The sequence below is a fragment of the Colias philodice genome, chromosome 18 (genome assembly GCF_061535455.1).
Source record: "Colias philodice isolate Cphi_HAF_F1 chromosome 18, ilColPhil1 Martin Lab GWU primary, whole genome shotgun sequence".
NCBI lineage: Eukaryota > Metazoa > Arthropoda > Insecta > Lepidoptera > Pieridae > Colias > Colias philodice.
Genome location: NC_143103.1, coordinates 6,668,193 through 6,680,711, shown reverse-complemented (window position 1 = coordinate 6,680,711; position 12,519 = coordinate 6,668,193). Strand labels below are relative to the sequence as shown.

General features: G+C 33.3%; 2 protein-coding genes across 4 annotated transcripts; one reads left to right on the top strand and one right to left on the bottom strand.

The window, feature by feature from the left end:
• Positions 1–412: 412 nt before the first annotated feature.
• Pcd (pterin-4a-carbinolamine dehydratase) lies at positions 413–2,038 on the bottom strand. The gene is made up of 3 exons (XM_089706833.1): positions 1,844–2,038; positions 1,483–1,692; positions 413–664 (listed from the first exon to the last, which is right to left on the bottom strand). Exons 1-3 carry the CDS (start codon positions 2,021–2,023, stop codon positions 581–583), a joined length of 474 nt encoding a protein of 157 aa, XP_089562959.1. The 5' UTR covers positions 2,024–2,038; the 3' UTR covers positions 413–580.
• Positions 1,978–9,753, top strand: spn-B (X-ray repair cross complementing protein spindle B). 3 transcript variants are annotated; one of them, XM_089706829.1, is made up of 2 exons: positions 1,978–2,058; positions 8,836–9,753. In XM_089706829.1, the coding sequence occupies exon 2, from the start codon at positions 8,838–8,840 to the stop codon at positions 9,747–9,749; it is 912 nt and encodes a 303-aa protein (XP_089562955.1). In that variant the 5' UTR covers positions 1,978–2,058; positions 8,836–8,837; the 3' UTR covers positions 9,750–9,753. The 3 variants fall into 3 exon arrangements, with proteins under 3 accessions (XP_089562955.1, XP_089562954.1, XP_089562956.1); XM_089706828.1 differs by lacking the exon at positions 1,978–2,058 and adding an exon at positions 2,635–2,691; XM_089706830.1 differs by lacking the exon at positions 1,978–2,058 and adding an exon at positions 2,698–2,829.
• Positions 9,754–12,519: the final 2,766 nt, after the last annotated feature.

Below are 12,519 nucleotides of genomic sequence, written 5' to 3'. Positions count from 1 at the left end.
GCGAACTCCGTTTCGCCACCAGAGACACATTTTCTTTGCTATAAACCTCACGTAGCCCGAGACCTTTCCAACGAATGCAAAACCGTGGATATCGGTTCGTGCGTTCTGGAGTTATAGCGTCAGGAAGGAAAACCCGACTTATTTTTATATAGTAGATTTAATTTAATTTGATTTATAGGTTAAACTTGTATGCGAAACAAGAAATTTAGAGCATGCTCTGGAATTAAAGCGACTAATGGAGAGAGAATATACCAACACAGTTTTCGAAACAGAACCGTTCAACGATAAATATACATGTCCTTGCTATGTAAGAAAATGTTGTTAAATTAAATTACATAGTTATGAACTCAATATTTAAAAAAATGTTGATTTTTATACTAATATTAATATTAATTTCAAATAAAATTCAATCTCAATAATCACAAATTTTGTTTTATTTCTTATAAACAATTATACAATTAATATACTTGGCTTATTAAACAATAAATAATAATAACAGCAATATATTAGTGGTCTCCACTTGGTTCACATCTAGTATGCATATAAGTTTTATATACTTTCTGGAAGATTCCACATCACATTAGTTTTTAATTTTATCCATGAATGTTGCCATCTTGATATCTCTTTTACTGAGACCGTTTACATCATGAGATGAAAGTGTTACCTGCAAGAAAAATAAGGAAAACATAGAAAACTAAGCAAATTAAAATAAAATTGAAGGTACTTTTTATTCAATTTTCATAAGAAATGCATGCAATGCATTCAATTTTAATATTTTTAAAGTTGCATGAATTGAAGGTTATAATGAATTACATAATAGGTAATTCATTATAACCTTTGCATTGACATTAAAACATAAAACTATTTTTTTAACAAGGCTGAGAGAACTAATTATTATCAAGGTTGAACCAACAAAGATTAGAAAATAGCATAATATTGTATACTCCAGGATCCATAAGAAATACACATAAACCAACTGATAACACAGACTGGTTTTTAACTTATTTTATTTAAGTGGTAGACAATGAAAAAAATAAATCAACACTGTCCGTTGGCCAGAAAATGTAGGCAATCGAATGAGTTGAATCCTTTTTAAATGTGTCCATTTATCTTATGGATGAGCCCTGTTGCTTTGTTATCAAACTCAGAACGGTTTAAAAGATATTAATTAATATTTTATGAGAGAATTTCAAGTTTTAATCGTTCCCCATTCTATTTTTATTTTTCCATTTTTTCTTTACCGCTTGCATATAGAAAATTACTTTTCTCAAAGTATATATTTTTTTATTAGCCGCTTGAAAATGTAATTTACATTTCTTCTACTTTTTTTATCTTATGGTTTCAGCTGTTTGTAGTATAAAAATGTTAGGCTTGCACTTTTTGGATTTGCCTAACTTTTTTTTAAGTTTTATTAACTTAGCACTATTGGCCATTTATAATCTATTATAAACAAATTTCAAATGTTTAAAAGTACTGTAATACCTGCACTTTGTTGTAAACATTAAACCACTCGGGATGATGATCCATTTTCTCAGCGAGCAGAGCAACTCTAGTCATGAATGCGAAGGCTTCATTAAAGTCTTTGAACTGGAATTCCTTTTCAATAGCATCCCTGTTGCTTTGTACCTTCCATCCTGCTTTTAGCAATGAACTAAGTTGTGTATCACGGTCCTCCTGAGTTAATTTATCAGCCTAATAGAAAACAGAAATGATGAGCAACAAGTAATTTGAATTGAAAAAAATCTTATCACTACAATATTTTATTATTCAAATAATAATAAGTCTACCGTTAAACGGAATTTTTAGTAATTATAACAAGGTTGAATAAAATTAAACTACTTACCATTTTCCTTGTTTTCGCTGACGAAGTAGCACTAGCAAATCCGGCAATACAACTGCCTCGACTGGCAATGGCATTGATCGATTTCGAAACGATTGCGCTTTGAATGTTTGCGGCGGGGTGAAAGTGTATCGCTATTGAGCGCACAGAGTTGTATAAACTTCGGCTCCGAGATATTATCATTATCTTAATTTGTTAATAAAAATTTGTCGACCTAGGTACCCAATTTATATTATTATCTATTTTCTTATTACAATTCCGAGGGTGATTTTATTCATATACCTACCTTGTGTAGGTGAGATCAGAGATGAGTTGAAACAGTTTGACGTTTAGTTTCGTTGAGGTTAAACTTAACTTAGAAAGAACCTTGGAAAGAACATATTTAAAAACAATTCAAAAACATAGTGCGGGCAGTTTTGTAACAAAAATATAAAATTAGATAAAACCTACCTATTTTAAATACTTTCACACAAAAATTGTAGCTATTTAATCACAATAATTGAGAAATCAAAATAGTTAGGTACATACATTGACAGTTAGGTGGTTATAGCGTAAATTATAAAATTAATAGAAGTGTAAATTATTTGATACACTGACACTTTTTAATACAAAAATAATTCAATAAAAAAATAAATCAATAGCTAATTGAAAAGTCAAAGTTAAGTTTGTTAGTTTTTGTTTTTGTACCTATATGTGGTCTATAAATTCATACTGTTCCTATTCAGGCAAGCTGTTTGGGCATATTACTAAACTGCAAACTTCTGAAGATGAGAAACAGTTTTATTTTGTGTGATGTGTAGTGCTTGAAGAGTGAAATTTGATTACTTTGAATAAAATAACTCTAAAAATAAGTATATAAAAGCAGTTTGCAATGCACTTTTTAAAATAGGGTTATAGAACTTGTAAAATTTAACTGTCTACCTAATTAGAATATTTAGAACAACGTACCTAGTTATTTTAAGTATTGGAATAAATATACGAAAAAGCAAGTAAGTACCTACACATTAAAGCTACTGTTACACATGCTCTAAAATAGCATGCTTAAAACCGTGCTATTGAGTATGCTCAATACGAGCATGCTGATGAGCAGTTTACATTGCTAGCAATAGGCATGCTAGTTTTATATTGATACTATGTAGTATGCTCATTTAAGCAAACCTGTTTAGACGTGCTTGAAACACGCCCCCTTCCACCCGCGCCGCAGGTAGCATGCTCAAAAATCGCACGCCTGTTGATTTTTGAGCATGCTCGAAATAAGCATGCTTATTTTGAGCAAGGGCTTGGACACACGTGCTTGTAAGCAGCAAGTGCTCGGTTGAAGCATGCTGCGTGCTTGAAATAAGCATGTGTAACAGTATCTTAAGATAATTGTGAATGACAAATGACAATGAAAAAGCTCACATCAACAATTTTTTTTTAAGTTAAGGCCTTCACTGTGATTAGTGATTAGTGCAAGTGATTAGTGATTAGGAGTAAATGTGTGTGGACAGCATTGAGCTATTATTACTACGTATAGAGGAGACACCACGAACAAAATCTGTGCTGCAAGCGCGGCGCCTGGCGGCGCGGGGCGGCTACTGACATACTGATTACTGAGTCATAGATTAAGCGATGTCATCGACTCACCGCTATAGAGGCGAAACTTTACAAATATTTTGCTTATTACTTATCAATTAAAGAACAAACGATAACTGAAATTAATAAAGAAAACCACTAAACAAGAATTTGAGCGTAAATGATATAGTAAGATACGTAAGATTTATTTATAAAACTAGCCGCTGCGCGCGGTTTCACCCCCGTGGCTCCTCTCCTGTAGGTCGTAGCGTGATGGTAGGGTGATTGCGCTGGTTTTCGTCCAGTTATGGGAGTTGCCAACTTTGTGATGCGAAATAAATATTTTGGAGCACCCTTCCTTAAACATATAATATTTTTATTTAGTCCTTATATAGTCTTCTTTAAGATTATATTAAGTGAAAATAAATCATTTTGATGTATCTTTTTATTTAAATTATTTTCTGCAAAAGTAGGGTATATGCTAGTTTTCGTCCAAAAAAACTGGTTTTCGTCCTAGTGTAAGCTAGTTTTCGACCACCGTGTAGAAAAAGGAGGGTAGGTCAATTATTAAGTTAAAAACCAATTACAGGTAAATATATACTTTTATTTAATCAACATCATGTAATGTTATATCGATAGGCTAGAAAAGATACAAAAAATATTTTTTAAGAAATTAAATTTTAAATCCAAACATTTCCCTGTAAGCTATGAGCAGGCTTGTCTACATTATAATATTAACGCATTATCGGATAGAAGAGATCTAATCGACGTAATGTTTTTGTTTGATATTCTAAATAATAAATTTGACTGTATCTCTATTTTGAATCCTTTAAACTTTCGGGTTCCAAGTCAAGGCACTCGACTAAAAAATTTGTTCTTAGTGCCGTCAACGTCAACAAATTATCTGAAAAATTCTCCATATTTCAGACTCCCTGAAGTATATAATAATAAATTTTGCTCAGCGGATATATTTAGTTTATCACGCCCTAGATTTAAAAGTGCAATTCTTCAAATTATAAATAACTTAAATAAGTAACACACACACACACACACATACACACACACACACACACACACGCAGACCCTAACACACACACTCATTTACACACCCACTCTTTCTCTCACATAGTCACCTTAACAGGCTCAATTCATTTCTGTTTTTCTCAACTTTAATGCTATATTGTTGATATTGCTTGTTAACGAGAAGTCACATTTAATTTAATTCATTTATGTTTGTGTTTCATCAAGAATAATTGTATTTTTTGTTAAAGTAAAAGAAAACAATTATTGCCTTTGTAGTTTGCCGTTTTTTGTCACACAATTTTACTATTATCGGTGTGCCTTGTAATTGGCGTTTTTATATGTAATTAGTATAATTTATCTTATCAACAGCTGTAAGGTACCTTTTATGAATAAAATAAAATAAATAAAATAAATCACAATTTCTCACTACCTTACAGGTTTAGTTTTACTAATAATAATCAATATAACTAGTCAACACTGAGATCTATGTAGCACTTGGCAGTCTTTATATGCCTTAGTGATGACTGTTTAATCATTCGTAATGAAGAAAGGAATGCGTTACTTACAATGTAAATGAATAAAGTAATAATTATAGGACTGAGAAATTACATCAAAAAACAGAAATATTCATTCTAATACTTTGTTTATCAAGTGAAACGTACTATATTAAACACAGCCATAATAATACGTTTAGCTACTAAAATAAACTATACTATACCTTACTGAACTATGCATTATTGTCTTACTGATGCCTTTATTAAAGATTCTTCAGTGTACCTACGTAGCGTTTTTTTTTCTAGCTTTCTTAGACTCCTTCGAGGCCATCTAAAAACAATAAGATCTTTCTTAGGATACGTTGAGTAAGTAGAATAAAAAAATATTGCATTGGCAAAACAGACCTAGAATAAAAGATGATACTCAAGTGAATGATAATCAAGAAAAATACAGTGTATTATGTCTGACCTACCCCCATTTATGCTACGAATAATTGACTCTACTTCACATAAGGAGAATGATACATGACTGAATGAATGACAATATTAGGTACCTACAGCACTCTGGCCCTCACCAATTATTATTTATAAGGAAGATACTGAATAGAAAACTTTTCAATACGTAAAAAAAGACGAAAAGTAATGCAAAAGAATAGCTATTTTTAATTTTTGTCCACTCCAATACTCATTCATGGACGAAAACTAAAACGTTTAAAGCTAAATTTAGTTTTCGTCCACTTCTTTAAATATTTTTTTATTTTGGCTGCACTGTCAAAGCAGTGGACGGAAACCAAAAAATCTAAACTAATAGCAATAAAGATCACTTCGGGAGAAACTATTCAGTATTTTAAAGGTCCGATAGAGTAAAAAGAACCTAACAAATATTCACGTAGCTGTTTGAGTTTTCGTCCACTTGGACGAAAACCAAATATTTTGAGAATTTGGTAACCTAGTATCCGTCCACTTAATTTTTCGAAGAATATTATAAAAAAAGTATTATAAACACTTCTAATTGCGTTTAATAGGCTTATATCTAAACATACGTACCAAAAACATTACGTAAACTAGCTAAAACAGTGATTTAACTTACCATGAACTTTTCTCGCCGGCAAAGGAGAATGGCGAAACTGGGCCTAACAAAATTAGGGCCTTACAGAAATCATAATATATTTAAAATTCATTTTGTTATTTTTAATAATTCTTGGTAAAATATTGACTTCTGATTCTATGGGAAAACAAATGTTTGAAAAAAAAGATAATGTGTTCACTAACGGCATTGTTATTTAGATTTCTATGACTACCGGTCTTATCAAGCAGAGATTGTCAGTGCTGTCAGGAGTAAAATAGTCGATATATCAATTAAAACGAATGAATATTTATTTTCATTTTTAGTTTTATATAAAATTCAAATGCTTTATAAATCAGAAATATAAGTTAACTGCGTTACATATTTTATTTTTAACTTTTTACTCATTTTTACTCATGGCGGCCGCACTTTGTAAGAATATTTCTGAAATGTAGCTGGCCGCTTCAATTTTAATTACAATGTCATGTTTGTCGTTTGACTTTTGACATTTGATTGAGGTTTTTCGTTTCGTGGTTAACTTATTTTCTTCATCTTTATCGACTTTCGCTACGTATATTATGCCTGGTTCACACTTTGATTAGTGCGAGTGCAGGTGATGAGTAGTACTACGTGTGGACAGCGACTGTTTAGTGCGAGTGTTTAGTAGGCTGTGTAGTAAAGTGAATAGAAGCGTGTTCTATTTTTTTGCGAGTGGACTGCGAGTAGCCACGTCCCGCGCGCCCTCCCTTCCCCCTCACTCGCAGCGTGCCTGCACTCGCACTAATCACCGGCACTCGCAGTCAATTGGACACTACTCGCACTACACACCTGCACTCGCACTAATCACCTGCACTCGCAGTCAATTGGACACTACTCGCACTACACACCTGCACTCGCACTCATCACCTGCACTCGCACTAATCAAAGTGTGAACCAGGCATTACGGACACTGACGATATCTGTTATTACTACCAACCAACGCTTGCACACCGGACTTTGATTACCTGCCTTTACGACTCACAACTGCTACCCTACCTGGACACCGACTTTGCATCCGATTTTTCATTTACAAATATGAACTGCATCAACTGTGGTATTAATGCTAATCGTAACAATGCTATACGTATGCATTTGTTACAAGATAACGCAATAATATCAATTATACAACGGTGGGCTGCTCCTCTAACGGTTAGTGGATTAGTATTATCTAATGTATTTAGTACTAGCTATTGAAATCAAACAAAAACGTAAACACACATTGTTTTATATATATACTAGCGGTCCACCCCGGCTTCGCCCGTGGTACCTACATGTTTAAAGTTTAAACTATCTCTCAAGTTGGATCGAACTCCACATGGTGTGCGAATTTTATTATAATCGGTTAAGTGGTTTAGAAGTCCGTTGAGGACAAACATTGTGACACGAGATTTATATTATATATTAATATAATATAATATGTATATTCACTTTCTTTTGTCCAATTGTAATATTAATTCTTTATTTGTCACTCACTCTGATCACATAATTATGTGATGCATGCTGGAAACTTGCAAATGATTCTTTGAAGATTGAAAATCATGAAGATGACACTGTAACTTACAACGTGTATGCATTAATTGTGGACGTTCTGTATTGCGCACAAGGTTTCATTTACTAAGAACTGATTCTCAACGCGATCAAAGAATTAGAGCAGTGATATTAGAGTGGATATTACCTCGTCATTTAAGTTATTGAGTGTTTTGATAATATTTTAAGTAAAAAGTTGCCAATAATCTTCTTTTTAAATCTCAAAGTAAAAATGAAAGGTGTTTTAACAAAGTATTTCTTTACAGATTGGAAATAGAGCAACATATCTATGTCATTCTTGCTGAGTGAGGGCTCTCATAGGAAGGGAAGCAATAACAGTTTATTATTGTAATTGTTTAGTAGGAAGGAGAACTGTAGGTTGCTGCTGTCACGTTATGTGCATAATATGGTACCTTAGCTGGGCAAGGTATCAACCAGATTTAATGCCGCCAGCACAGTTTCTGGATGATGTGTTAATTGTTTATGATGATAATGATGAATAAACGATTTATGAAAAAACGTGTTTTATTTTATATATAAGTACCTACGATGTTTTGGTAGGTACTCTAAAAGAATAAAAGTTCGATCCAATATCTCTATTACCTAACTGTTCTTCTGTTACACTCTTTATCTAAATAATTTATATTAGGTATAGGATATAAACTTACCTCTACTTAGAAAGAAACAAAGCTATTCATTGAACTCGAGCAAACCTAACCTCAATTTTAGTGACGTTACATGCTCAATATCTCTGCTATCCCATAGAACAGATCTTTAATTGTTATATTTATAGAATCTGTATATTTTTATCTATTTAACCCCACATAAATCATCAGTGTAAAGATCAGGCCCAAAGTCCTATGGGAGTTCGCCATTCTCCTTTTCTCTCGCGCGATGACATCTGCAAGGCACGGATGGGAAGCGGCCACTTTTACGTTAATTTTTTGAACTCTCTTCTTGTCTAATCAAATTTTCATGTTGATAGTACTGTTGCTTACACATTATGGAACGTAAAAAGTGCAAACTTGCGCGGGAAGGTAGGTTTGTATTCAAGTTTCACGCACGTGATTGTAGCAGGTCAGTCAAATGGACGAAAACCGAAACTGGACGGCAAACCAGCGCAATTACCCTATATAGCCTATAGCTTTCCTCGATAAATGAGCTATCTAACACCGAAAGAATTTTTCAAATCGGACCAGTAGTTCCCGAGATTAGCGCGTTCAAACAAACAAACAAACTCTTCAGCTTTATAATATTAGTATAGATATTAATAGTTAACTTCTTTTTTAAAGGTATGGAAGGTCTCAAGAGAATTTTGCCAGCAAAAATGTACGAAATGCTTGAAAGAGCTGGTATTTGTACACCGAAAGAAATAGTTACCCTATCAATGTGGGATTTAAAAAAAGCAACAAATATGACAGACCAAGATATTAATTTATTGAAAACTATAACAGCAAATCACATACGTCCATCAGTTCTAAGTGCGGTAGAATTAGAAAGTGAAAATTATGTTTTATCAGGTTGCCCTAATTTTGATAAAATTTTGAAGGGTGGATTTAAAAAAGGCACTCTCACTGAATTATATGGGGAAAGTGGTTCAGGGAAAACCCAACTAGCCATGCAAGTTGCTGCTCAGTGTGGGATGGATGGAAGCGTTTACATTTGCACCGAAGACATATTTCCTGTTAAAAGATTTAATAAAATTAGCGAAAGCGTTCATGGCAATATAAGCCATGAATGTCGACAAAATATGTATATTGAACATTTAACAGAAGGACAAGATCTTTTATCGTGTATTCGAGTTCGTTTACCGAAATTGTTGGGTAATAAGCGAGTATCAACTATTATTATAGACTCGATTGCTGCACCTTTTCGATGTGACAATTCAAATTATGTTCAACGAGCAGAAGATCTTAGAGAACTGGCGATATCATTACTAAGTATAGCTCAAAACTTTAATTGTGCCGTTATTTGTGTAAATCAGGTCTCATCGACCTTTGACGAAACTGATGATGTGCTACCTTCCCTCGGGTTAGCGTGGTCAAACATGATAACATACAGGATGCTATTAAAAAGAACAAATAAAGTAATATATTTTCAAGACTCCAATACTAATGTTAGAGAATTAACAATAGTGTTTAGTCCCTGCTTACCAAATAAAATATCCGAGTTTATTATAACAGCAAATGGAATAAAATTCTTATAAGTAATGCTGAGCACTTTATTTTATTAAAACCTTAACCAAATTTATTAAATCACAGGAAATTACCATGTGAATATCAGTTTCACTCTCTATAGCGTCCTGACACAGTATTAAAATAATACTGCCCATCTTGGCAGGTACCTATTGTCTGACAGTATTTTCAATATTAATTTAGAGCGAGCGCGCACGAGCAACTTTGTCTCCGCAACTATTTTGTCTCCGCAACTATTTTGTCTCTTCATCCATGGGCTAGTATGAAAGTGCGCGCACGTAGCGACGCAACTCCCCATACAAATTGATGGGAGAGACAAATTAGTTGCGGAGACAAAGTTGCTCGTGCGCGCTCGCTCTTATTGTTTAACATGGTAGAGCAGGCTCCAAGGAGATGTTCGTTTGCAAAAATAGCGGACCTAAATCTGACTTCTGATATATATTGTATAGATCCCAGACATCCTATAGACAGATGTTGCCAACCAGTTTTGTGGTCCCACCACCCCGGTAATTAAATATGGCATACAAAGAAAAAAATAAAAATTTCCAAAACATGCCGTGTGGAGTATCAAATGAAAGAGCTTATTGAGTAGATCACGAATACATAGCATACTATAACATTTCTTACACTTTCTCTAAGAATTTGTAGAAAATTTACGAAAATGCTCCATTTTTGAGTTAACTTTAAACCACTATAGATTGAAAACTCATGAATATATTTTTTAAATTATTATTTTAAATAATTAACAATAGTCCATTGTTTACGATTCAATAGTTCGTAATAAGTGAGCTATATATATGAGGATTTGATGACCCCACAAAATGTTTTAAATTGCAAGGCGCAACTTTCACTGAAGTTACCGATTTGAAATCTAATCACACAGAGGCTGATTCAAGAATGTTCTGCCACAGTGCAGAGATAATTATTCTAAGCCCTGACATCGATATTTTTGTATTAGGCCTTTATTTCTGGCATAAACTTGAAAATATACTCGCCATCTTTGAATGCTCCCCCCACTCCCCCATACAACTATTTCACTGTACAAACTATTGAATCGTAAACAATGGACTATTGTTAAATATTTAAAATAATAATTTAAAAAATATATTTATGAGTTTTCAATCTATAGTGGTTTAAAGTTAACTCAAAAATGGAACATTTTCGTAAATTTTCTAAAAAATCTTAGAGAAAGTGTAAGAAATGTTATAGTATGCTATGTATTCGTGATCTACTCAATAAGCTCTTTCATTTGATACTCCACACGGCATGTTTTGGAAATTTTTATTTTTTTCTTTGTATGCCATATTTAATTACCGGGGTGGGGGGAGGGGGACCACAAAACTGGTTGGCAACATCTGTCTATAGGATGTCTGGGATCTATACAATATATATCAGAAGTCAGATTTAGGTCCGCTATTTTTGCAAACGAAACTCCACTGAGGGTCCGGTCTATGGTAGTCCTTTTCACCTATGATGATTCCTGTGACACTTCATTGTGTTCCGAATTACGTATTTTATGTTTAAAAAGCCAAAATAATTTTATTGCATAATATTTTTATTTTATGGCGGCATTATTACTAAAAATATAAAAATGAAACATCTTAAGCTTATAAATCAAAAACAGTATTGTTTAGTTTAATATAATGAAAAATAAAATAAAACAACACAAAAATATAATACCTACGCAATTCGTGTACATGAAATGGATCGTTGAAAAATCATAGTGTTGGAAAAGCATATAATCGGCGCCCATCTTGTGATCGTTTGTCAATCGCGTCAATCGTCTGTACGAGTGCGTCAGCCTAGTATACAAGTTGCATTTTTATATTGATACTTTACGTGGTATTCTGTTATTGTTACTAATTGTTATTGTTGACTTTTTGTTGCTGTTGTTTGCTAAGTTTCCTTAGTTAATTGTTGGCGAAATGCCGAAAAAACTAATTTTGGTACTTTATTCAAATCGATTTCATTTCCATATAAAATATTATCGATTATCGGAAACAATTGATACGATTTCAGTAACCGACATCTCTACACGTGTCAAAAATCGATGTGTCACAGAAATCATCTTAGGTGGAAAGGACTATAGTACACCGACGCATTCGCGTGCGGCAGCGAAACAACGAAAATCTGTCAGTAGTATGGCAGGTTTTCGCATATGATATGTCTCACTCTAGCACATAGATAGATGAAATAGTTGCGTCCTTGTCAGTATTGTTTCGCAAGGAACTGCGAAATGGCCATTACACAGACGCATTGCGAAAAAGTTGCGAAAACATTGCTGTTTACTAAGGTTCCGCAGATATATCGCTACGCAGTAGTTTCGCAGAGATTCGCTGCCGCACGCGAATGCGTCGGTGTACTAACGGCGTAAATTACCTACTAATAACCTGGGAGTTGGGAGTCCCATGGAAAAATGTTTAGAAACTTGTGTTTCTACGTCGTAAGTCTTAGTGGAGATGTTAGTTTAATGTGTTTTTCAAAGCTAAATCGATACATATTTATGTTTCGCGCAAGATAGAATTTTAGATATCATGTATCTGTCGTCGTCATCTTTGGATGGAAATACTGGCTGTTTTCCGCTAAAGCAATAGCCTCATTAATGTGTAAATAAAGTGGTATACATAATAATTGGTTGAAAAATATTTACGGTTATTTTAAGTAATTTGGATTTTGATTATTTCAGTAACATTTTTTTCAATGTTTGTACCTTCATCCATACTTATATTTATTTTTTTAACACAATTTGAATTAACTTTGATTATTTCGAAAAAACTACAA

Coding starts and splice junctions, on each gene's coding strand:
- Pcd (XM_089706833.1), bottom strand. CDS start 2,023: ATGATAATATCTCGGAGCCGAAGTTTATACAACTCTGTGCGCTCAATA. Junction 1,693..1,843: donor CAGCGAAAACAAGGAAAATG/GTAAGTAGTTTA, acceptor GTTTTCTATTAG/GCTGATAAATTAACTCAGGA. Junction 665..1,482: donor ATGTTTACAACAAAGTGCAG/GTATTACAGTAC, acceptor TTTTTCTTGCAG/GTAACACTTTCATCTCATGA.
- spn-B (XM_089706829.1), top strand. CDS start 8,838: ATGGAAGGTCTCAAGAGAATTTTGCCAGCAAAAATGTACGAAATGCTT.